The sequence below is a fragment of the Taudactylus pleione genome, unplaced genomic scaffold (genome assembly GCF_031769625.1).
Source record: "Taudactylus pleione unplaced genomic scaffold, aTauple2 ptg001609l, whole genome shotgun sequence".
NCBI lineage: Eukaryota > Metazoa > Chordata > Amphibia > Anura > Myobatrachidae > Taudactylus > Taudactylus pleione.
This window is the reverse complement of record NW_028286006.1, coordinates 67,171-94,844: the sequence shown is the minus strand read 5'-3', so window position 1 is coordinate 94,844 and position 27,674 is coordinate 67,171. Positions and strand designations below refer to the sequence as shown.

The following is a 27,674-nucleotide window of genomic DNA, read 5'->3' as shown; positions in this document are numbered from 1 at the left end:
AGATACTCCCCCGGCTGGTTTAGCACTCCTTCTCCCAACTCCACTCCATTGATAGCACCATCAGCTCCACTCTCCGTCCTCTGTCCTCCTTCACAGATATCAGAGATTCTGAAACACCCCAAGATAATGAGAACTCTGGGAGAAAACACAAAAATAACCACAGCTGACCAATCCATTGCTGAAAACAATGATCTACAAATTTCTTTAGCACCGGTATCTCACTGTGAACTTTTAACCTTCCCGGAACAGACTCGCAATTGACAGGTCTACGTTATCTGCCTCGATTCCACCTTGTCTCTCCACCAGTTGGTTGACCTTCTTACAGTGAGTGGAATGGACTCAGGTATCTCTCTCCGCCACTTTCAATGAAGTTGTACTCATCAGCAACACCTGATACGGACTTTCCTTCCGATCTGTCAAACAACCTGAATGTAAGCAATTTCTGATCATAACAAATTCTCCAGGTTCAACATCATGGCAGTTTGTTTCAGGCATATCATGTGACAACAATTTCAGTTTCTGCTGTTGCTGTTTCAACTGTTTACTCGTTGTTTTAAGATACCTTACAGTTACCTTATTGTTACTTTTCAAATCTTCCTGTGGGCTTATAATCAAATGAGGTTATCTACCAAACAGTATTTCAAAGGGGGACAGATTAAGAGGGGGTCTAGGAGTTGTCCTGATACTATGAAGGAAAAGTGGCAGTGCTTCTGGCCAACCCAGTCCAGTTTCCGCCATGATATTACTTAATTTATTTTTAACAGTCCCAGTCATCCTCTCCACCTTGGTGCTGGCTTGCAGTCGGTAGAGGGTATGAAGTCTACTATTAATACCCATCAACTTACACATGTTTTGGAAGACATCACCTGTGAAATGAGTACCCCTATCACTTTCAATAATTTTAGAGATACCGTATCTGCATACAAACTCCTGAACTATTTTCTTAGCAGTAAATGCAGCAGTATTATTGGCAGCTGGGTATGCCTCAACTCAAATAGAAAACACATCAGTGCACACTAATACATACTTGGATTTAACGTACTGCACCATTTGATGGTGATGTTGCAGGTGCTATTAGAGCTAGTTCCCATTTTGTGAACCTAGCTGAGGAGACATGTCTGGTTTGGACAGAATTCAGCAAAGCAGATATAGCATGGGGCGTATAAACAATCATATCATGGCCTAATACTACATCCTCACTCTTAATGACCAATAGAGCAGTTGCTGCTACACTTCTTAAACATGTTGGGCGTGATCTTGCCACAGTGTCCAACTGTGCACTGTAGTATGCTACGGGCCTACTGGCATCACCATGTTTTTGTGTGAGGACACCTGCTGCACAACCATTAGCTTCCATACAGTACAAATCAAAAGGTTTTTCATAATCAGGTATTCCCAATGCAGGTGCTCTTGTCAGACTATCCTTAAGGTTAAGGAAAGCCTTCTCTGTTTCCTCTGTGTGTATGACAAGATTGGGCTTTGAAGAAGAGACTAAGTCCTGTAATGGCAAGGCCGAAATAGAAAAACCTGGGATCCACATTCTGCAGTATCCACACATTCCCAAGAAGGTACGGATTTGCTGTTGGTTCTGCGGCAGTGTCATGGTCTATATGGCTTGGATTCTGTCAATGGTCAGATGTCGTAACCCCTGGGTTAGGAAATGTCCCAAGTATTTAACCCTGGACTGGCATGGCTGTAGTTTGTCCTTAGCAACCATGTGTCCTGTTTGCAAGAGATGAAGCAATAAAAGTTTAGTATCAATTAAACATGACATAAACGAATCAGAACACAACAATAAATCGTCCACATATAGTATTAGAACAGATCCATTGGCAGGCTGAAAAGTCTGTAAACAGTCGTGTAAGGCCTGGGAGAAGATACTGGGGCTGTCTATGAAGCCCTGGTGCAATCGTGTCCATGTGTGTTGTACACCCATGTATGTAAAAGCGAATAGGTACTGACAGTCAGGATGAAGAGGTACAGAGAAGAAAGCAGAGAGGTCAATGACAGTGAAATGGGTTGCATTTGGTGGGATCTGAATAAAAATTACAGCTGGATTCGGCACTACGGGAAATTGGCTCTCTACTACCTTATTAACCCCTCTAAGGTCTTGTACAAGCCTATAACCCCTCCCACCACTTTTCTTCACAGGAAAGATGGGACTGTTGGCTACACTTGCTGTACGGACTAAAATTCCCTGTTGTAATAATTGCTCAATTATGGGATAAACCCCTATCTCTACCTCCAGTTTTAATGGGTATTGGGGAATTTTTGGAGCTTGCCTACCACTTTTTAGATTTACCATTACGGGAGCTACATGTGCCATCAATCCAGTGTCCTGTCCATCTTTGGTCCACAGTGAACCTGGAATTTGGGATAACATTTGATCTACCTGAGATGGATTTTTACCTGAACCGGTAGAGTGATACATTAACCTTTGGGGAGTGTCCAATATATCCCTCACCTCGTGTGCCACTCTCTCTGGGATATCTAAGAATATACCATCAGGGGTACAATATATGACACATCCCATCTTACATAACAAATCCCTTCCCAGTAGGTTAGTAGGAGCCACTGCTGCCAGGAGAAAAGAATGCCTGGTATGCAAAGGCCCGATAGTAACCTCTGTGGATTTGGTTAAAGGTTAATGTTGCACTTTACCCGTTACACCCATTGCTGGTACTGTCTCGCTGGTCACCTGTAAATTAGCTGGAGATTTTATCACTGATCTGGTCACCCCTGTGTCTACAAGAAAAGGGTGTTTAGTACCAGCTACATCAACCATCATTACCGGTTCTTCCCTAGTACTTCCAGTTAACCTGACTAGCTGTAGACTACAGGTATGACCTAACCCCTAGCGTTGGCTCTCACTCTCCAATACAGCATTTTAGGCCACAATTGGAGCAGGTGACTGTGGGAAATTTCCTGCATTCTTCGTATATCCCTTATGTGGATATGTAGGTACTCCCTGGTTCGGGGGTCCTACCTTCTTCACCTTACAGTTCCTAATTACATTTCCCACTTGGTTGCAGTTAAAGCTCCTTCATGAGTGGGGTGGGGGAAAAGGTTGTTGTGTGGGTTGGGTGGTAGAGAAAGATTGTGAGTGTAGATAGGGATTTTGAGGGTAAGATGGTGGCTATGGGTATTATGTGTTTTGTGGCTGTGTGTGATAAGTGGGGTAGGGCTGTGTTTGTGACTGCGCAGGATTGGTGAGGGCATTTAGCTGTGCAGGTGTATATGTATATGTGTATATGTATCTGGTGGCTGTTATGGTATATTCATTCCTTCTAGAGCTTGAATGCTAATAGCCATTAGCTTCTCGCTTTGGGTCTCTCTCTTCTTGAGGATTTTTTTATCGTGCTCAATAGCAGATTCCCTGAGTGTGTCTACAGTAACTCCCCTCCAGCCAGTTAGAGAGGTCTGGACTCGGTTCTTTAGATTGTCTTTAAGACCATCCATAAGTACCGTGATGACCATTTCACTGTAATGAGTGCTATCTTTAATATCTTCCATCCCAGTGTACTGGGTGATAGCCTGCATAGCTTGGGTACAGTAATCCTCTGCAGATTCACTCTCTTTTTGTTTTATGGTGAAAATTTCACTCCAGTTAACTACTACCAGAAAATATACACCCAATTGAGTTATTATGCGGGTAATGTTACCTTGGCTATCCTCGTCTGTTAAGGGACCATCTCCCTCCAATACGCAATCCGTGATAAACTTTTTCACATCGGTATTGTGTGGAAGATACGCCCTTAACACCACTCGCCAATATTTATTGGTTGGCTCGTGAGCATTACAGAAATTTTTCACAAATCTTTGGCATTTTGCTAATTCCTTCTTAGGGTCAGGGAAGTCTGTCATTATGGAATTTAGCTCAGCTCTTGTCGAAGGACAATGCATTGCTACATTCCTTGTGGGCACCACACCATTCGCATCTGGATTCCCATTGGGAGCAGTTATTGTCTGGATGAGATGGAGACCGGCCACACTGCTACCTTTGGCTTTGTTACCTGGCTGGAGGTTCAGTCTATTACTGTTACATATAGTATTAACAACTTCCTCTACGGGTACAACGGATGTTAACACTTCCTGTACTACCACTGATGAGGATGGGGCCACCTCCCGTGCTCGTTGTAATGGAACATCTAACATTTGTACGGCATGGGAAATGGCAGACATAATAACAGGTTCATCATCCGCATCATAAACCTTTTCCTTGTAATTACTCAAGAGAGGGCACAGGTTACATGTTATATTATTATGAGTTTTTACATCGACTGTACCGCATAGGGCGGTGGTGGTGCGCGGGAACCACTGACATTACCTTCCGCAACGCTACCTCGCTGTGCATGCGTGCTACTCTGCGGCGCATACGCAACACTGTTTAGCCCTGTGTGCCCACTCCCCTGCATCGTGCGCGCGACGCTGGTTTGCAATCGCGTGCACACCCTTAAGCCACGTATCCCCCTCGTGCTACCATAACTTTAAACAATTGTTATACTTGAGCTTTTTCTTTCGAGAGTGCACCATACAGATGCTATCTCGGACATTGGCCCTCATTCAGAGCCGTACGCTCTGAGCAGAGCGCACGCTCTGAATGAGGGCCGGGCTCCATTTTCATGGAGCGTCCTCCTGGACGCTCGTATAGCTGTGGGTCACCACCCACAGGCTATACGAGCGTGCATTTTGATGGCCGCGATGGTCGTGACCATCGCGACCATCGAAATTGCGAGCCGGAGCCTGCGGTTGAGGTTTTCAACCGCAAGCTCCGGAGTGATTTTGGCTCTATCAGAGCCAAAATCACTCCCACTGACATCACTAGTGATGTCAGTGGGCCGGCTTCTGACGGGAGGCGTTCCCGTGGGAACGCCCCCGTCAGGGAGGCATGCCCCCGGCACGCCCACCAAAGGGGGCGTGCTGTCAATCAACATTGACAGCACGCCCCCTTTGATCGGACACAACGAGCGAAGGAAAGTCCTTCGCTCATCATGTCTGGCGCATGCGCACGACGGAGCTCCCTCCGTCGTGCGCATGCTCAGTGCAGACCATCGACCCACTTGCGAGCGGACAGCCGCTCGCGAGTGGGTCTGAATCAGGCCCATTGTTCAATACCTCCTTATCAAAGCTGCCAATTCTGGGAAACTGTTTCACACTCATTCTCATCATTTTAAACCACACATCACAGTACATAGTTGCATAAGCACCGTACCTAGTATACATTATATGTCGTGCCAAACCAATCGGTGCTTCCAAGAGCAGCACATCATCTAACATCTCTACCGTTTGCTTGGCTCCCATCTTGGGAAAATAGCACTAAACTTTTCAATAGAGATTTCAATCGGTGAAAGAATGTCAAGGCTACTTTCACTTACCTGTGGACGATATTAACAGGTTGCGCCCACACACCTATGGAAGTATAACCAGGCTGCTTCCACGCATCTAAGCTCTTTTTGAGTACTTTGCACGGCTAGAATTTAAGCATTCCAATAACACTTACCCTTTTCAGTGATTTCGTCCACCACTACTCAGATCACAATCCCAATATGCCACAACTGTGCGGTTCAATCACAATGCCCAATAACCCTAACTGATCACTGGATGCTGCAATCACACTGACAGCCGATACCTAACACAAAACAACAACTATACCTGCTATGTGTATAGACTCCGGTATCTCCTACCGAACCACTAGGCCGACACCAGGTGCCTAGCCCCTAAGGGTCCTACGATACCCCTAGCTAGGGAACATGTTACCCCTACCAACACACGTTCACTGTTACACACCCTTGTCCTGCGCAGAAAAATAAATGTTTTCCCAGATATGGTAACACCAATCTAAGATACTTAAAACAATGCTATCACGCTATCAATATCACAGTGCAATCTCAACGGCTTTGTTTACACACGGCAGCAATACAGGAAATATGTATAGCTATTGTGTGACTAGTCGCATACACAATAATGGGACCGCTACACAAAAAACGTATTTATACCCTTACGCTATTGTGCGACTTCCCTTTTAACATGAAATTTTATCAACGAAGGAAAACAAACTTTTTCCTTCCTTGTCCCTGGATTCTAATCAGCGCTTCTTGAACTCACACAATAACGGGTAGCAGTCTTTCAGCAACAAAGTGGTAACAGGTATTCGAAGGCACAATGCATTCTTTCCTGGGTATGGCGCCTCCACCCTTTGCTGAGAGATCGATACCCGTGTGTTACAATGTGACTGGTAGTGTGATTTCACTCTACGAGCCCCCAACTATTGATTCCTACCTATCTATACACTCTAAATGTCGCTATTTAGCATTATAAGTCACACAAGAAATAATTGCTTTCCAGACTTTGATTGTGGTTCCAAAGCACAAAAAGATATTATTCACCATAAAAGCAGATAGTTACACGCTGTGACATAAATACAATTAGCGCAAACAAATTATACAATCACAAGGTACAGTCATTACATACGCATGTGCTCTGGATCCAGATCCCGGCATCAAAGATGAAACCTCTGTCACAAAGAAGAAGAAGATGACTGACTAGCTAGATTCAGAGAGCTTGCATATATACCCTTACAGAGATAGACAATACAATAGACATGAGCTGGCATGATCCCATTGGTTCTTCCTTGTGGGTCTTCTATTACAATTCAGTTCATTGGTCCATTTGTACAGCAGTAGTTCATCCCTCCAACGGCTCTTTGTGTGCATCTTCCCGCCAAATAACTAATGAATGGATACTACATACAAAGTACATTATATCACTTAATTCTCCATAATTCATAATGTGTAGACGCTAGTTAGCGTTGTGCGTCTACGTGTTTGTGGAGTACACCGTGGTACGTGGTTTGCAGGATTGGTCATATTATATATTTTAGTAAATGTATGTATTTATATAATGAGGACTTTTAACATTGTTCTATTGCGTGGGAATCGCACAACACTAAATAATAGCATTGCCATATGTACTTATGTGTAAGTTTTGCAAAATGGCGTCTTGTTGCCATTCGCAAAATGGCGTCGTGCAGATTTTAATTTTAATGGATTCTCTCTCAGCCAATTATCCAGCTTTGACAAATCCACAAAGGGAGTTAACTTATATACTGTGTAACCCACACACAATTGGCCTTGCCCAGCAAGGTTTTGGTCATGAAATGGGGTGGTAAAGTGGGCACAATCACCAATTAATATATTTGAATAAGTAGCTGTAGCTGTGCAAGGGTTAAACAGCCTTAGGCAACAAATTTGACACTTGGAATCCACAGAGGGGGTTATGTTACATACAGTATAACCCATTTGCAATTGGCCTTGCCAACAAGGTTTTGGGAATGAAATAGGGTGGTAAAGTGGGCACAACTACCAGATTTTCTATATTTGAATAAGTAGCTGTAGTTGTGAAAGGGTTAAATAGTCTTGGTCAAGAAATTTGATACTTGGAATCCACAGAGGGGGTTAACTTACACATATATGTATATATATATATATATATATGTATATATATATATATATATATATATATATAAAAAAAATCTGGTCCCTATTCCCACTTTACCTTCCTATGTCATGCCCAAAACCTTGTTGGGCAAGGCCAATTGTGAATGGGTCATATGTAAGTTAACCCCCTCTATGGATTCCAAGTGTCACATTTGTTACCTAAGGCTATTTAACCCTTGCACAACTACAGCTGCTTATTCAAATATGTAAATTGGTGATTGTGCCCACTTTACCGCCCTATTTCATGACCAAAACCATTTTGGGCAAGGCCATTTGCATGTGGGTTATATGTAAGTGATCCCACTCTGTGGATTCCAAGTGTCAAATTTGTTGCCCAAGGCTATTTAACCCTTGCACAACTACAGCTATTTATTCAAATGTAGAAAATCTGGTCCTTGTGCCCGCTTTGCCACCCTATTTCATGCCCAAAACCTTGTTGGAAAAGGCCAATTACAAATGGATCATATGTAAGTTAACCCCCTCTGTGGATTCCAAGTGTCAAATGTGTTGCCCAAGGCTATTTAACCCTTGCACAACTACAGCTACTTATTCAAATAATGAAAATTTGGTCCCTGTGCCCACTTTTCCACCCTATGTCAAGTCCAAAAGCTTTGTGGGCCAAGCAAAATACAATTGAAATTTGTGTAATAGATACCATATTTTTTTGTACAATGTAACCTTAGTGATTCTATTTGATTTAAATGTTTTAATACAACATGTTCTGAATAAGAAGCTGGAAAATTAAGAAGTGAATAAGAGGCTGGCCGAATAAGAAGCTAACTTCAGCCTCGTTAGTTTATCATAATACTGTTCATTTAGCACAATTCTAACTATACCATATCTAACTAATATATACTTACTTCTTGACCATCATAAAGAATAATAGCACCAGCTTGTTCCACCACTTCAAATATCATCACTGAACAAAGTTTTCTCCTCACAGACATAGTCATGTTGACAAAGGCAGGTAATTGATGCATAAATTCCATTAATTGCTCTGTAAAGCAGAAAATCGTACAGCATAATACAAATAATCTGTTGAATACACTAGAGCAGCTTCTAGATTAACAATAACAATAGGTAAAACAGAAAAATGTCATCCATATAATTGTTATGAGCCGCTGCACTGGCCGCAAATGCTCGCACTGCCATCAGGTCCCGGCCGTTGCTAGTCGACCAAACACCGCACTTGTCGGCCACGTTAATTTCTGGTCTTGGCCATTGCTAGGTGACCGGGACGCAGTTTGATGTTGCACTGGCTTCTGGTCTTGGCTGTAGCCTGCCAACTCTCAGCCAGACGGCTGCAGCATGATTACACCCAGGTGCCTTCCATGATTAGTGGTTTGCTGATTGGTGCCATTGCATGTAAAAGGCCTGCCGGTTTTAGCATCCTTGTCTGCCTCTTATATTTTGACCTGCTCTGTATATCTCCCTACATTTACTCCTGGCATCCAGACTTCCCTGCATTGTTTCAACTATCCAAACTTTTCCTGCATTTGTTTGTGGCATAACTCAATCTGCATGTTGACTCCAGTCTCTGACTACCTGTACTATAACTACCTCAGGTTACTTTGCTGCCCGTTACTACTCCAACTTAAATGTTTGTGACCACCTGGTTTCTTACATAAGCTCCTACTATCTTGAGTATAACTTCTGGGGGCATCCAAGTACCTGTGAGAATATAAATCTATACTGGAACGGTGGCTGCTATATGTGAAGACCTCTTTAGCCTGATTCTAGGAGTTCATGTGGTTTCCTGGGTGAGATCTAACAATAATACATTTATCTATAAATCAAAATATTGATATTATGGGGGGATGTATCAAACCTTGGACAAAGATAAAGTGTTTTGGTCATATTTAACATTACTGTACAATAATGAGTTGAGTGGGATGTCAATAATAAGGCCAGCAATACAGAGTTGAGACAGTATAGATGATCATGGAGTAATTTATAATACCTTAGTTAAAACTATATACAATCTTGCTTTCATTAAGTTACGGATCATTCTTAAGGTACTTGTTATCATTAAGGTACTGGTAATTCTTTTGTTGAATTATTCTGTATCAATATTCAACTGTGGAATCTATAGACTTATTATGACTAGACCTATGCAAAAACACATCAGTGAATCAGTTAGTACAGAGGTTCCCAAACGCGGTCCCCAAGGCACCCAACAGGTTACGTTTTATAGATATCCATAGTTGAGCACAGGTGGTTAAATCACATTGACTGAGGTACTAATTAAGTCACCTGTGGTCAAGCATGGATATCCTTAAAACCTGGAAAGAGAGGGTGCCTTGGGGACAGTGTTTGAGAACCTCTGAGTTAGTTATTAATTCTCTGTAAGTAGGATGTAGGCTTTTCTGTTTATTTTTAGCAGCTATAGATCATGATATCTTCCTGATTTCTGAGTATACTGCCAGTTTAGAACATAGAGAAAATGGTCAATATAGCAAGAGCTGTGCTATAAGGAGGGTGGCATATTAGTGATATAAATATTTCAAAACAAAGTGTTATTGTACAGAGGTCACACTTGTCCAGGGATGATATTAATATTAAATACAGGTCTCAATATTAGCCACAAAAGGGCCTATTTGTACAGAAACTACTAGAATTAGATGTATTTTTAAGGATACCTCCTTTGGTCTATTTTATAAAGCTGACAACAGAAAGCTTTATACCAACTCTCAGGAATATGCCATTACTGTGTTATAGCCTTCAGAAAGAATACAGTATGTTTAGTCAGAGCCGGCTCCAGGGTTTGGAGCACCCTGTGCCGGCCCTTAAGTAGGAGCCCTTACATCGTTAAATTGGGGGTGTGGCCTAATTAACATAGGCCACACACCCTACATGATATTTGGAGGCGTGTCCACATGGCATGCCTCCAAATAACGTCAGGCTGGGGGTAAAGCCCAGACCTCCGTCACTGGCTGGGCTTCCCCCAGCCCTCTCCCATCAGTGAATGGATGCTGCGCGCATGCGCGCAGCTTCCATTCACACTCCGGGGGTCTGGCACCGCCGCACAGCTGCAGCGATGGGGGTCCCCAACCTCCCGATCTGACCACCCACGAGCCACTTCGACAATACTGTACCGCTGAAATCGGGATGCTGGGGAGGGGTGCGCCCTCTACAGGTGGTGCCCCTGTGCGACCGCACTGATCGAACACCCCTAGAGACAGCCCTGTGTTTAGTCTACTAGCTACAGACTAGTCCTTAAAACTGCCATGAAAAAGGTGTGTATCTTATAAACTGGTAGCCAGCCAATGATGCTCACTTAGGGGTATATTTACTAAAGTGAGTGTTTTTTGAAGTGGAGATGTTGCCCATAGTAACTAATCAGATTCTAATCTAGCACCTTATAAAATATACTAGTTAGAATCTGGTTGGTTGTTATGGACAGCATCTCCACTTCTAAAAACCCGCACTTTATTAAATGTACCCCCTAGTGATAAATATTTCAAGCTGACACATTTGAATACTTCCTGACCTGTAATATTGTTTTTTGCATAAATAATTGTCATGTGGGGTACTGATACATATATACTAGATATTTCTAGGTATAAAGTAGTGTATAGTTGCATATGACCACATTCTGTAACATGGGCATTCTGTGTTTTTATGAAGCTACAGTAGATATATAGAATATTAAACTGTTTAAATTCCTTCTCTGAAATATATAGTACCAATGTCATCATCTGTTCGGTCTGCAGGATCCTTCTCCAGGCATTCTCGCACAATATCACGACCCAACAATGTGTCTGAAGTTCTGTCAATGTCTTCATCTTCTTCCTCTTCATCTTCAGAATCCACAGGAGCCTCTGGTAACCCTGTTAGGTCCACATCTCCCATTTCACTTTCTGTTGCCTGTAATTAAAACATTTTTAATATGCAATGCATGCACCATAAACTGATATACTCTTCATTTTGTGTATGTGTATCAGGTTATGTTGCTTTTATTGACATACAGTAGAATTCTTTGAAAACATTTTTAACATGAAAATTCCTATTAGCACCTCCTACAGTACTAGCAGTCTCAAAGGAAGACCCAGGTATTCTTCCCATGTTTTTGACTATTTCCTATCTTATCTATATCTTATGTCATCTTATGTTTTATATTTTTTTCTGTACTTGTGACTGAGTATGTGTAACTGGGGTGTAAAAAAGCATTCTCACGTAGATAAAGTTCCACGGGTACATGTCAACAGAATTGTGAGCTATACAGATTTCGACATAAATGTAGATTTGTCTGTTTCCAGGTATATTATTGCACCAAGTATAGGCGGGTAAGTACAAATGTACACTAATGGTCATGATGAGTAATAAGCAAGAACATGGATAGGGAGCAGTCTGCTAGCAGACATTTTTACAACTTTGCATGCAGGCCAATATGTGTGTTTTCCTGTGCACACATCCATCTACAGCACTCTTTCACTCTAAGTACATCTAATATTAAAGTCAATTTGTATTAATTATATATTATTTTCATACCCATCAAGGCCTTCCAGCTCTCATGCTAACCCACCTCATGCTCTTTCCTCCCTATCTTCCCCTTCTGTGTCACGCCTGTCTGTCTGCCCCTCCCCTTAGAATGTAAGCTCTCACGAGCAGGGACCTCTTCCCTCATGTGCTTCTCATTACATTTTCTTCTACTCTCTACTCCCCATTAGGGCACCTAACACGGGACTGCCAACTCCCGGCTGCTTAGTGTGAGTGCTTTAATCGCTATTGCAGCAATGTATATAAGTTGTGTCCTTGTCGTGCACTGTAATGTACTGTAAGTTACTTGTTTCTTGTTCACCTATTAGTTCTATGTACTATGTAAGGTTAGGCGGAACACTTGTGTCGCCATATAAATAAAGGATAATAATAATAATACCCAATAACAAAATATAACAGTGATACTTCTTGAGTAAAAAAAAAACAATATGTGCACTGACAGCCCAATATCTTCAAATATCAATTTCCTAATTTCTGGGAGTAATAATATAATGGGGACCTATATCTCACATATAATATTCTACTATTGTTACTTCAACTCCCAGTAGACAGATTTATGTCTTCAAATAGATAGGATTATTTAAGATAATCAGCAGAGTAACTATTAGAAAATTTTGCAATTAAAGTAAAGAAATTATATAATATTGTGTATGCGGTTAAGTGGAGATGAGTTCTCATTACTTTGTAAATCATGTTCAAAACACATTGCAAGTTATATGGGGGACTCATCTCAATATATTCTGAACATCCTATTGCATGGTATTCAAATATAAAGTTGCAATAATCAGTTAGAATAAAACTACTGTTGTATGTACTGTAGTATCAAAAATAGAATATCAAGTTATATAAAAGCATACAAAGCAAATACAATATAATCTCAAAAGCAATCACTGTCCAATTTTAATTTTAGAGACTGCTTGATACATGACAGAAGCTGATTAGTTGATTTACGCAACTTTTCCACTTTCTCTCTACAAGTCTTGATACATCTCCCCATCAGTGTGTTTTGAAACACTGGCCCCTTTATGTAGCCCTCCAACCTTTTATGCAGGCACTGGTGATAGTGTTATTCATGGTTGCTGTGAGTATTGGCTGTTCTTGCACCTGTGCAGTTTGTATCCTGTTGTTTTAGATCTAGGCCTCATCTAGTTTTAACCATTCTCAGTGAAATATTCTGGCTTTGACCTCAGCTTGCTCTAACCATTCTCAGACTGACATACTGGCTTAGAACCGAGCTTGGTCTTCTCATCATTCTAATGACAGATTTACTGGCTTGCTGGCTTGCCTAACTTTATTCTACAAACTGATTACTGGCTCTGTCCTTAACTTAAACAAATAATAAACATAGGCCCTGATTCAGAGCTGAATCAGGGCCCTCCTCCATGAAAATGGAGCGTCCTCCTGGACGCTCGTATAGCTGTGGGTGACCACCCACAGCTATAGTGAGCGTCCATGATGATGGTCGCGATGGTCAAAGACCATCGCGACCATCGGGCTTGTGACGAGACCCTGCGGTAGGGTCTCGCTGCCGCAAGCCCAGGAGTGATTTTGGCTCTATCAGAGCCAAAATCACTCCCACTGACATCATTACTGATGTCAGTGGGGCCGGACTCAGATGGTAGGCGTTCCCATGGGAACGCCTCCGTCTGGCAGCCACGCCCCCGGCACGCCCACCAAAGGGGGCGTGCTGTCAGTCACCATCGACAGCATGCCCCCTTTGGTGCGAGACCCTGAGCGACGTATTTCTCGTCGCTCGCCGGGTCTCTCAAAACATCGACCCGCTAGCGAGCGAAATTTGCTTGCGAGCGGGTCTGAATGACCCCCATAGGCCATATGTGATAGCTTAATAACCAACATGGTTTTACCTTTTAAGTTATTGCCGCATTAAATCTAAGGTTCCGGCAATTGCAGGTTATTACATGTGGACCATAGCGTCCCTTCTCAAATTAAAATTGTCCGAAAGAGGAGAAAGGGGGGGAGATGCAATTTACACAAATTAAAAGGCTATAAAACATATATTTAACATATGAAGTGTCACATTAAATTCTGAAGCATTGAAAGTATTGAGCAGATGTATTTTACGCCTACAAGTAAAGCAGCAAACTGTAAACTCTTAGACATATATTTTAAATTTAACCTTAAAGGGATATTGATAAATAAAAAATAAAAATAAATACTTTAGCAAATCAAGATTTCATTAACAGAAATAAATCCAACTTCTTCCAATTAGATGCAAAGAGTAGTTTCTTGGAAGTGTTCTACAGGAGCATATGGAAAGTGCATGAGAAAAAAACTTCTATTAAATATAAGTTACGTAAAAGGAAAATTGACACTTTAGAACTGTTTACGAAAAACAGTAAACAGTTGTAAACACCCATAAATAATGGAGAGAAAATTGTTATAATGAATTTAACAGATTAAGTGGATGTGGCAGATAAACACTGAACTTTTCTCACTGGATTTTACCCCAGTATCAACCAGTCTTAGAACTATCCTACAGACAGACCTCAGTTGTCCCCACATTGGCTATTGCCCCACTGGCTCTCAGTGTCCTATATTACCATTCCCTTTAGAATGTAAGATACATAACGGATATTAATATAATGACTTAAAATGATACTTGACTGTGTTTCTGGATTGAGCACAAGAAACAGATTCTGGATTCAAGCTACACCTCGTTTCCAGACTCTGGTGGCAACTCATTCCCCACCTCCCGTGACATCTCTTGAGGAGACAATGCAGCTGAGCCATTCTAAGTTGAACCCACAAGACCATCCTTGGAATGCTTCCCTCAGTTCTCCATGATGGTATCCCTTACAACACCTAATAAAATTACTCAACTTCCATCCTACCTTGACTAAGGTATTAAAATGAATTTTATTTGTGCCTCTCTGTTTAAAAAAAATTGGGATATTCACCACGCCACTCTCTCATCTTGTTTTTCTCCTGGGTATTGATAAAAATAAAGTTTCTGAAGGTCCCATTCTCTCTAATACTCTACCACTTACTATGCAAATAGGAGCTCTTAATCAAGAGGATGCAGTCTTCAATGTAATCCTGAAGGCCACCAATTCAATAATTCTGAGATTACCCTGATTTCTAATCCATACTCCCAGTTTAGATATGCAGATAAAACTGATCTTATCAAATCTTGTATACTGTAAATAAATTGTTGTTCTTGATGACATCTTGATTTTCTCTTGGCTCATGGTGTAAAGCTCTTGGCTCATCGGCCTCATGTTCATTATCCTTACCTGTCTCACAAAAAAGGCTTTAATAAAGCAAACATTTTTTGAGTTTATAGTAGTCTTCTGCTCATTTTTGGTCTGCATTGTAACCATGGACAGAGAATAGTGCTCTGGTCTTATTCGTGGAACCGTTGGTGCGGCTACAGACGGGATCCTGCCCTCCAGTCTCGCTTGTGAATCATAGGCTGAATCCTGTAGTGCCAACAATGCAGCCATCTTGACCATAGGCGGGAGAACATGGGATGGGGATCCCGTTCTATGTCACAAACAGGGGGGGTGGCTTGATGCATTTCATGGCTAAAGGTGCCTACACACTTGGCGATATTTTACACAATTTGCCCGACTCTGATGCATCGTGAAGACAAATTGTGTAAAATATGCCCAAATTGTGAGTGTCCACTCATGATCACGATGCTGATGTGCATACCTGCAGGTCGTACATCACATCTTCAGATCTGCCATGCTGTAGGGCAGATTTGCCAATCTAGTACATGATGTGGTGCTAATCGTGACTAATTTTTTTACTCACGATCTATTGTACATCCTGTAACTTGACTGACAGATCCCTGTAAACCCCCAATCGCCATCTTGTACAGCATCGTGATTTGAAGGAGAAGGATGTGATTCAGCCTGCACACCCAAGTCTGGACTTCTTTGTTTTGGTGAGTATTGCTGCTGCATTGATGCACCACCACTGTCCACCAATGTCACCCACCCTCTATCCCCCTATAAAGCATGACCTAGCCACCGCCCGCCTATATAAGGTGGGCGGTGGCTGTGGCATGCATTATACACCCTGTCCACCAATGTGAGGCACCGATCTACCCACTGCCCACCAATGTCACCCACTCTCTGTCCCCCTATATAGCATGACCCAGCCACCACCCACCTATATGAGGCGGGCGGTGGCTGGGTCATGCATTACTGTCCACCAATGTGAGTCATCCACCTACCCACTGCCCACCAATGTCACCCACCCTTTGTCTCCCTATAAAGCATGACCCAGCCCCCACCCACCTATATGAGGCGGGCAGTGGCTGGGTCATGCATTATACACCATGTCCACCTACCCACTGCCCACCAATGTCACGGGCCACCTATTAAATACCTCGAGAATATGGAAACACATTAAAACACCATACCAAATGTATTAAAACCCTGTAAAAAACATATTAAAACACCATAACAAACATATTAAAACCCTGTAAAACACATATTAAAACACCATAACATGAACAAACACTTAAATATTTACCTAAAAATTAAAATACCAACATTAAAAATCACAAAACTATTTACAATTATTGCTAAAACTGTATATGTCTATATTTTTCTTCTTCCTAGGAATGTCTATTGATAAGGAGCAAGAATTTGTTACTGGATTCCTGGAGATCCTGGAGTTCAAAGAATGTCTATGGCGGATAAGCACACCAAGAAGTTTTGTTAGGATGCTACCATCAAAACGGTCCACACCAAAATCCAAAATTTGAGGACGGTGTACGTGAAGGAATGGAAGAAAGTGGATGAATCCATGTGGTTCGGAGCAGCCACTGAAGACCTCTATCAGCCCACGATGTGGTACTACAACCTGATGACCTTTATAAGCAAGCAAGAGCCACAACAGCAGTCTCTGGACTTGATGGCCGAGCGAGAGGGAGAAGAGGAGGCGGCAGAAGTGAGTGGACAGTCTCAGGATGTTTTGGTAAGTACCTGATTCAGGGGCGCTCACTATTTGCGAGCGCTCGCTCTGAATCAGGGCAGATTTAAAAAAAAAAAATCCGCCTCCAGGCCGCTCACATAGCTGTGGGTGGCCACCCACAGCTTGTGCGGGCGGTCTGGCGATGGTCGCGATAATTGCGACCATTGGGCTTTCGACGAGACCCTTGTGGTAGGGTCTCGTCCACCGCAAGCCCCAGTGAACTTCCTGCTCTAATAGAGCAGGAAGTTCACTACTGACATCACGACAGCTGCCCCGTTTTTCTGCAAGCCCCGAGTGAGTGAAGTTCTCAATCGCTCTGGGGCTCGCGCACGCGCGTGCGCCCTGCCTGACCATCGACTCGCTTGTGAGGGCAATGCACTCGCGAGCGGGTATGAATAAGGCCCACAGTTCATACACCAAAACCTTTTTTCTTTTTAAACAAAACACTTTAGAAAAATCAGAAATGTCCACTTTAGTCGTTTATCTCAGACAGTCCTCCTGCCATGGCACCACACCTGGTCCATTGAAATAGGCCACATACTCCTCCCTCACTTCTTTGGCATGTGCTGTCGATGTTGTTTGAATTGAAGGTGCAGACACTGATGTAAACTGGGCAATATCCTCCGGATGTCCTGCATCTTCTGGTCTAGATGTGACTGGTCCCCGTTGTGTAGTTTTTGTTTGCAAAAAGTTATGCAGCACACCGCACGCCATCACAACCCAGTCTATCTTGTTCACACCTAGGTTTTATGGTGGTGTGAAAAATGTGGAACTAGTTACTCAGTATTCCAAATGCATTTTACACAATGCGCCGTGCCCGGGATAGACGATATTTATAGATCCTCTTCTCTCTGGTCAGGCCCCTCTGTGCAAATGGCTTCATCACATGTTCATGTAAAGCAAGAGCCTCGTCTGCAAAGAAAACATAATTTAGGCCGTGCTTTGTCTCGTCCAGTGACGGCAAGTTGAGGGTTTTGTTGGTGAGTCTCTGGTAGAATGCCGTCTGTTTGAAGGACCCACCATCCGAAGCACGGCCGTTCTTGCCAACAAAAAATACATATATAGGTGATGCGCTAATTAAAAAGAGGTCCCAATGTGGCAGAACAATCAATCAGAACACCATCATTCAGATTTCTTAATATTTAAAATTTTATATTACACATAAAACATCATACATACATATTACAAAAGATCATTATATTCTTAAAAGCTTAAGATATATTACTGACACAATTCTATACGAAAAATAAATAAATAAGATGTCACTCAGCAAAAGTCCTTTTGTAAGTCACAGGTAATTCTCTAACATGTTTCTCTCCATCAACGGGGGCTTTATAAAAGCCTTTTGCTGAGTGACATCTGTAGCCCTCTTTACTTATGGGGAACCAACTTTATTTACTGGTGGACTGTGCACTCTGGTGGAGTGGTGACCCAGAGAGACGGAGGCGGTGCCTGGCTGGAAAGTGCCCGGAGCTGGATTACCTTGCCACATACTAAGATCTCAAAGTGATGGGAGACGTGACCACAAAGCAGGCTAAGTTCCCGGTCCCTCCCTGGGCTGTGGTCTGTGGGACTGTGAGTAAAACGCCCAACCAGAGTTAACACTGAACACCTTGGAAAAGCATATATGGGCTAAATATGTACTAATATTGCAACTTATACTGTATATCTTAAAATTGGAGCAGCAGCTCATTAAACGTGTATTCTAGGAGGATCCTTTCCATCCAGCATGTCAGTTTATCTTACAGAAACTTTGCTTCTAAAACTCTCACAGTGGTGAAACTAAAAATATATTAGCAAACAATTTTTTTTTCTTGTTTAACAACTGCTATGAATTTTTAGTCACTTGGCATTTGCAACCTTATAGACTTTATTTATTTTTTCGTATAGAATTGTGTCAGTAATATATCTTAAGCTTTTAAGAATATAATGTTCTTATGTTATATATATGATATTTTATGTGTAATATAACATTTTAAATATTAAGAAATGTGAATACTGGTGTTCTGATTGACTGATTGTTCTGCCACATTGGGACCTCTCTTTAATTAGCGCATCACCTATATATGAATTTTTAGTTTGCTCTACACGTGTTTATTGGTGAGCAGTCATGGACTCACATGGTGTTATGCTGCTATGATTAAATGAACAGCTTCATTGCTGATAAAATTAATATTGAGTTATAATAATTGCCATTTGATTAGTGCCAGGTGCTGTGTAAAATAATAAATATATATATATCAATCATTCTGGCCAACATTCACAAACAAAATCATAGTTGGCATTCACCACTGCAATGAGAACGATGCTGAAGAAGCCTTTATAGTTGTAGTAATATGATCCGGTGTTGGCAGGTGGGTTGATGTGTATATGTTTTCCATCGATGGCTCCTCCGCAGTTAGGAAGTTCCAACATTGTTCAAACTTTTCAGCAATGGTCTTCCACTCATCCATGGTGTTTGTAAACTAGAAAAATAGTAAAAAATGGGTTAAAACATGACCAAAATATTTTTTCTCAATTTTTTTCCTATACAGACTCCCACCCAAGACCTTGATTTGTTTACAACTCTGGACATCAGTCTGATCGGGGACAGTGAGGTGGATAGCTCATCCCCATGCCCACCGACCATTTAACCCCCCCAACATCTTCCGCACCTCCCCAAAGAAAAAAAAACGTCAGGGGAGAAAGCAGCAGCAACACCATACCACCGAGCCGGAGGACATATTCCTGCAGCAGGCGGAATGAATCCTCCAAAGAAAACCGGATCATATTGATGACTTTAAGTCACATATAAATAGCACAATGCGCAAAATGATAGGGCAAACACAAAAGGAGTTCCAGAGGCTCGTCTATGAGCTGCTGATTAGGACTATAAATTCTAATCTGCATATTTCCACATATATAGCAGACCCTCTTATGAGCTCACCTCCCGACCGCCTCTGTGAGGCCACCCCCCAGCCCACTTGGAGGCTACTTCCCCACCCAGTACCCCATCCACAAGCAAGGCAATTTACACTGCCCTGCTGGAGGCAGAAGATGATTTGCCCAATTTTTTTAAGATGTTTTCTTTTTTATTTTTGTTGCCTGTACTATTTCCAAATTGTATTACTCCCAATAGGTACTGTATGGTATACGGTGGTGATGACGCTGATTGGACAAGGTCACTACACACATGGCGCAAGTACAGATTAATGGAAGGTGGGGCCATAATCTGTACTTGTGCCATGTGTGTATTAGCCTGTTTAATCTTGCATCTGACCCATCGTATACCATACAGCAGTCTAGCTATTGGGACTGATAAAATTTGATTATAATGCTGTTTTCTACATTTTATATGAATAATTTAAAATGTATATATATAAAAAAAACAGAAATGTGCAGTGTTTTTGGCACAGTGTTGTTAATGCAGCCTTATTGGCTGACAATATTGTACTTTAAAGTGAAAAAAAAAAAAGATAAGTTTTTCTTTCACAAGAAACAAATGTGTAGTGTGTTTTTTTTCTTACTTTGCAATACTGGTACTGCAGCACTTTAACAATAGCCTTGCAGGTCTCCAGGATGATGACGTCCAAGGACTGAGGGAAGATGAGGGTCCCAAACTGTAGGACTTTTAGTGACCTTCCTGTAGCCAGGTACCTCAGGGTAGCCACCAGCCTCTCTTCAGCAGGAATTGCCCTCCTCAGCCTTGTGTCCTGCCTCCTGTGGGGGGTCACCATACTCAGCAACTCCTGGAAAATGTTGTCATCCATGCGCAGGCAGTTGTGGTAGTTGTCCAGTTTGTTCTCCTTGATCTCCATCAGCAGGGACATGTGAGAGCGAGTATCCCTTTGCAGCAGCCACTCCTTGGTCCAGCATGCTCTCTTCCTTCGCTGGGCCCTCTCCTTCATCACCTTGACCCCAGCATAGGCAACCAATACTCAATACCAATATGGATCCATCAGCACAGAATTCAGGAGCAGGATAGAATGCAGGTAGCACACACTTGCAGGTAGAACACACTTTGTAAAAGGCAAGTCAAATACAAAACAGAGCACAGTAGCAATGTACAGGATTCACCAGGTATACACCTAGCCTCACTAGTAGCAGAGCAGAATGTTCACAGAGTTAAAATGGCTCTTGCTTTTTATACTCCCTAGCTAGCCCCGCCCATTATTTAAATTTCCAACCAATCGTGAAGATCCTCGTGTGTTGTTTGTGCATGATAAATTATTAGCTTACCAATCTCACGATTTGGACATCCGACACGATGCACGATAGATTGTGAGATCGTGTATCAAATTGTCGGCTTTTCTGACCAAATCGTGCCCACGACTGCGGGGGAGAGTTCAATGGAAATCGTACATGATGTTGGATCATGAGCACATCACCAAGTGTGTAGGCACCTTAACTGCCATTTCTTCAAAAGCTTTACTTGCACATGAAACAGTTTTTACTTTTTTATTGGTCATATTATTTATTGTATTTCCATATCGATGTTATTTATTTGATATATTTTTATCTATGTTTTTCATTAAATGAATTCATTAATATATAGAATGAATGGTGACTATATTCCTTGCCTAGTGGCAGCGCTTCACACTAGAATAGTTTTCTAGTTCTCCAAAATAAAATTTAATTCCACTGAAAGTGTTATTATCTGCGACAACATCACGGTTTTCCATCTTCAGGGTTACCCCCAAGAAATTGTGTCTGTTTGGAGCACTCAGTTCACAGTTAATAACTCCCCAGCATACCACCGTCAGTCTAATGGATAGACTGAGAGGGTCAACCAAGATCTAGAAAAGTTCCCCAGAATGTATATTTCCACAATTCAAGATGACTGGGTTAGACTCTTGCCGTGGATGGAAAGTGCTCATAACAGTCATTATTACAAATCTTCTGCCAAGAACAATTGTATGTGGTGTTCATCCACAATTATATATTCATTATTTGTTCTTCTCAAGTCCCTGGTGTTAATTCTCCCTTTCAAAACATTGTACTTCTTGGATACAAAATAAAAAATAACCTCAAAGCTTGTTTTTAGTATAATGTTTCTGCGGATAAGAAGAGTAATATTTCTAAACTTAAATCTGTGCTACAGAGTCTGGTTCTCTACTTGACATCTCCACTCGAAGAAGCCAAGCACAGAATTTGCTTCTCATATTGTAGGGCCTAAGATTTCACAAGCGATAATGCCTGTGGCGTCTAGATTAGAGATTCGATAGGTATTTGTGAATTACAAATATCTTTTTTGTTATTGAAAACCCATGATTATCAACTGCTACTCTTTATTCCATCATCTACCTTCTACTGGTTTAATCCAAGTCCAGGAACAATATGAAATATATTTTTTTTAACTAAATGCTTGAGGGTATACTTTACTATCTCATTGATTGGATGGGCCTTGGCCATGAAGAATGTTCCTGAATAAAATCTTCAGATGTAAGTGCTTTCTGAAAGAATTCCTACAAGAAATACCCTAGTAAACCTCTTTCGAGGCATTTGGTGCTACCCCTAATAGGCACCCGGCTCCTACTTACCTTATATCTTGTCTCTAGACCCCCGCTGCGCACTAATGGCTGTTTTCACATGTTTAAGGACAGAATTAAGTGTCACCACTATTTAACAAGTCTAAAACCCAGGATATATCATAGCACCTGCTTTGTGGCTAACTAGCCAGCCTGCTAACCTCTTTCTGATGCCCAACATAACTATTTTGCATTGCATATCTGAACTTCTTTCTGATGCCCAACATAACTATTTTGCATTGCATATGTGTGTCTGGATTTAGTTCAGTGACTTAATCTGAACCCGGAATTGAAGTGATAAGTGTTAGAAGGTACATTACTGCTAATTATTTTGCTATCTCCTAATGACTGTCAAATCTTGGGTTTTCAGATCTGAGTAAGGACATGTGGACTGGACTGACAAGTCATAGTGGAATAGCAGTGGTTGTATCAAGAGTCTTCTCATGGGTGATACGCATGTGATAAATGCCTGGTGCCTTCAGAAGGGATAGTGAACCCTGGAATGCTCCCAGTCTGCCCCTGGAACCAATTGAGTGGAACACAACCCATCACCCTGAATACAGGAACGGACCAGAATCAGTGTTTGAAAACTCAGGGGACAGAGCAGAAAGTAATACAGGTGATTGGTAGCTCGTCTGAAATCTGATAGCAGATGCTGCAAACTGATTACAACAGCTTGGTGACTGGAGCCTACATCCTCAAAAAGAAATCTAGATCCAGTCCCCAGTAACCATATTGAACAATGAAGCAGAGACTTAACAAAAACCCTAACACTCAAAAAGAGTACCCTCAGAGCAACAACCACCATACAGATGTGTCCACATACATCTAGCCTCCTTGCGCTAAACAGCCCTTCTAGTCACCCCATGCAGTGGCGTGACTCAGTAGCGCCAAGCGACTTTTCGTGTGACTTTTTACCTTCAAATGCGTCTTATTCGCAAAGTGATATTTAGCACAAGCAGCCTCTGCTGATTAAAATGATATGCAGCATGCCTATGTTCTGTGAGCAACTGCAGGTGTATCTGCATGCAAAATGCTACGTTACAGTGTCAGCTGCTGTAACTGTAATGTAGAGTTTTGTATGCCGATACAAGATGATATAAGACGCATTTGAAAGCAAAAAGTAACATGAAAAGATGCTCGGCGCTACTGAGTCACACTGAGCTCCCGCGTTATGCATAGCGCGAGTTGTCGCACACAGAGGATAGTCTGGTAATGTACACTTCTGAACAAAGAAACACAGACTTGGTGAGTGCATGAACCTCATCAACTGTTGTTTAAACCTCTACTCCTATCTCCTTAGTTACTGGAAGACTTCCTTCTCATTTATCTCTTTCACATTAGCCTGTTTTACACTGTCACAGTTGGCTAGTCTGACAAAAGGGGGTAATCAAGTTAGCATGTAACGCAATAGGGTATGTGCAAACATATATTTTCTCTGAAGAGGGTTGAAAGGATCAAGGTGTTATGAATCCCAGGGAGATTATCTTCAGAAGGATAGTGCAGTTATTACCCAGGGCCGTAGATGCTATTACCCAGGGCCGTAGATGCTAGACAAAGGTGGAGATCTGGTGGTCATGTAGCAGCCTTGGGGGCTGGAGGTGCTTGGCAAGATGGTGACCTGATAGTCACAGAGGAGCCTTGAGGGCTGGAGGTATCCCGAAAGGCAGGGCAGCGGAGATATCCAAGGTAAACAATATAGTCCACTACAGGCGCTGCACTGTGCTAATTGCCACTGGGATGGTGCAGGAACGTGATGGTTGAAGATGCAGCACTGTGGTACATGCCACTGGGATGATGCAGCAGTAGTGATTACTGCGGTAAATGCCACCGGAATGGTGCAGCACTGGAGAGATGAGGTGTACACACACTGTGGAGGTGGTTGCGGTCTAAGGCTGGAGACCCTCAGACGCAGCAGTGGGCACTGTGATGCCAGAATTTGACACATCACATGGAAGGCTGGAAGCACTATGCAGCAGAGATAGCCATGATGTTATGCTGGAACTTCACACACTGCAGTGTGGTTAATGCCACCAGGAACTGATGCAGCAACTGGGAGGTGATGTGTACACTCGCTGCAGAGGTTGTTGCATTGTTAGGCTGGATCCCTGGATGCAGCAGTGTGCACTGTTCCGCCGGAATATGACACAGCACTTGGAAGTCTGGAAGCACTCTGCAGCCGCGAGATAGCCGCGATGTTATGCTGGAACCTCACACGCTGCAGTGCAGATAATGCTGCAGAGATGTTATTCGACAGGAGACATGACAGAATCAGGACTGGAGACGCTGACAATTGTAATGAGAGATACCAACCCTATGGAACTGGAAACACGTGTAAGATGCTATCACCGACATCTGAGCAATGCACCAGCAGGACAGAAAAAGGATGAAGAACCAATTCAGTCCCAGCAGGGATGACGTAGAGCCAGATGGGAAGACTTCATGAGTTGACAGCATGGTGTCTCCATCTCCCAGCAACAAGCCAAAGAGAATCGTCCAACAAGCCGTATCAGCGGCTTGTGACAGAACCTCCCCATTGACAAGGGGTTAAGGAACCCCTAGACCCAGATTTGTCTGGAAAGTTCTGAAAAAATTTCCTTATCAAGGCAGGCGCGTTCCTCTGGCCCATACCCTTTCCAGTGAACCAGGATCTGAAGACCCCCACGTGACAATCTGGAATCCAGGGTCTTTTCAACAAAAAACTCTTGATGTCCCCGGATGAGGAAAGGTGAAGGTCTAACTGGCTGTCTGGCACAGAACCTGGAAGAAGAAAACACCGGCTAGAGCAGAGAGCAGTGGAATGTGTTATTGATTTTAAGGGTGTTGGGCAACTTCAGATGAAAGGCCACCGGATTAATTTGGGAGATGATTCTAAAAGGCCCTATGAATTTAGGATCCAACTTCTGAGATCATTGATGGAAGTTAATATTTTTGGATGATAGCCAGACCAGATCTCCCACCTTGAAATTGCATGGTTTCTGATGTTTATATGTCCGTGTCTTGGAGCAACAGGATGCCCTGATGAGATATTGGCGAACCTTCTTCCACACAGTCTGGAGTCTAGAGACTGATGTAGAGGAAGGAGTTCCGGTTGAGACCATCTCAAAGGAATTACCTCTAGGGTGCAGCCCAGAATTACAGAAGAATGGTGAAACAGAGATTGAGTGGCAGGAATTATTGAAGGCAAATTCTGCAACAGGAATAAGGGAAACCCAATCATTCTGGTATTTTGAGATGAAGCATCAGACATACTGCTCCAAGGACTGGTTTACCCGCTCAGTTTGTCCATTTGCTGGGGATGGTATCCAGAGGATAGACTGAGATTGACTCCCAAGGCTGAACAAAAACATTTCCAGAAGTGTGCCACAAATTGGGTCCCTCAGTCCAAAACAATATCAACAGGTAGACCATGGAGTCTGAAGATATGATACATGAAAAGAGAAGATATTTCTTTAGCAGAAGGCAGTTTGGTGAGTGGGATGAAATGAGCCATTTTGCTAAAACTGTCAACAACTGTCCAGATGGCCGAACAAAGAGAGGAAGATGGAAGATCCTGTCACTCGCCACGGCACTGCTAATCCTGTGCGAGGTGAACTCCGGGCCAGCATTCATTGTGATTCCACCTACCTTCTGTCTATCATTCCGGGGCTGATCCAGATTGGCTCCTGAGTCCATATCCTGCTGCTGTGAACACTGCTCCGATGCCGGTGATAGCATTCACACCTGTTTCCGGTTGTGGCCAGTTTCCTGTTTGTTCAGTCAAGTTCCAGATTCCAGTTTGCCTGATCTATCCTCTGCTGTTTGTTTAATCCAGGTGGCAGGGTCTGCATAACACATGCTGTTTGCCGCTTGTGTCATCTAGATGGCACGGTGTGCATCTCTGCCCTTTGCCGCTTTTGCCATCAGGGCGGCACAGAGTGCACTCACATCCTAAGTGCGCATTCCAGCGCCAGTGGCTTGTGTCAACCCGGCGACATTGACCTCAGCGTCCAAAGTGCGCAATCCAGCGTGCCAACGCCAGTGTCAACCCGGCGACATTGTCCGCACCTCAGCATCCAAAGTGCGCAATCCAGTGTCCCAACGCCAGTGTCAACCCAGCGACATTTCCCGCACTTCAGCATCCAAAGTGTGCTATCCAGCGTACCAACGCCAGTGTCAACTCGGCGACATTGGCCGCACTTCAGAGTTCAAAGTGCGCAATCCAGTGTACCAATGACAGTGTCAACCTCAGCGTCCGTCCAAAGTGTGCAATGCAGTGTTCCAATGCCAGTGTCAACCTGGCAACATTGGCCGCACTTCAGCATCCAAAGTGCGCTATCCAGTGTACCAACGGCAACATTGGTCGCACCTCAGCATCCAAGGTGCGCAGCCCAGCATATCAATGCCAGTGTCAACCCGGCGACATTGGTCGCATCTCAGAGTCTTAAGTGCGCAATCCTGCCACACAGCCCAAGGGCTGCACCTTGTCCTCGGCCCACAGTCCGCAACAAGCCGAGACATACCAGCCTTCAAGGCTGCCACATAGCCCAAGGGCTGCATCTTGTCCTTGGTCCACAGGCCGCTACCTGCCAATTGTTTGACCCTCAAGGTAGCTACACGGCTCAAAAGCCGCACTTTGCTGAGACTTTTAGGGCAGTGTCTGCCAAGAGCATTGTCTCTTTAATCTGTGTACAGCCTAATCTACTTGACTAACCCTCTAAGTCTAACAGATCCACAATGAAATCGAGGACTATGTGGGTACAGGGCTTCGAAGGAGTAGGAAGAGGAAGTAGAAAACCAGGAGAAGCAGCATGAGGAGCTTTGTTCCAAGCACAAATGTTGCAGGCCAACACAAATTCACGGACATATTGGACAATGGACTGCCACCAAATAGAGCGAGATAGTAACTCAGTAGTTTTGGCAATACCCAGATGACCAACTGCCTTGGATGAATGGAAATCCAACAGGACGGCCTTGTGAAACCACTCAGGCACAAACAACACTCTCAGAGGCTTCTCAGGTGGAGCTTCAGACTGACAGCTATTGAGAGAATCCACTAAACTCCTGGTCAAGGCAAAATGGATCTTGGAAGTGGGAACAATAGTTTCTTCCAAGACAGTGAGAGGTTGAATGGGTTGAAAACTACGTGACAGTGCATCTGCTTTGAGATTCTTTGAGCCAGGAGAAAATTAAATAACGTAGTTGAAGCAAGTAAATAACAATTCCCACCATGCCTGTCTGCCAT

General features: G+C 42.9%; 1 protein-coding gene across 1 annotated transcript in view; it reads right to left on the bottom strand.

Annotated features, from left to right (window-relative positions):
• The window catches only part of LOC148442118 (rap guanine nucleotide exchange factor 6-like), a 672,269-nt gene that overhangs the window by 625,852 nt on the left and 18,743 nt on the right, over positions 1–27,674 (bottom strand). Inside the window, 2 exon segments of the mRNA XM_088464211.1 lie at positions 8,357–8,493; positions 11,183–11,363. Coding sequence (XP_088320337.1) covers positions 8,357–8,493; positions 11,183–11,363 — 318 coding nt within the window.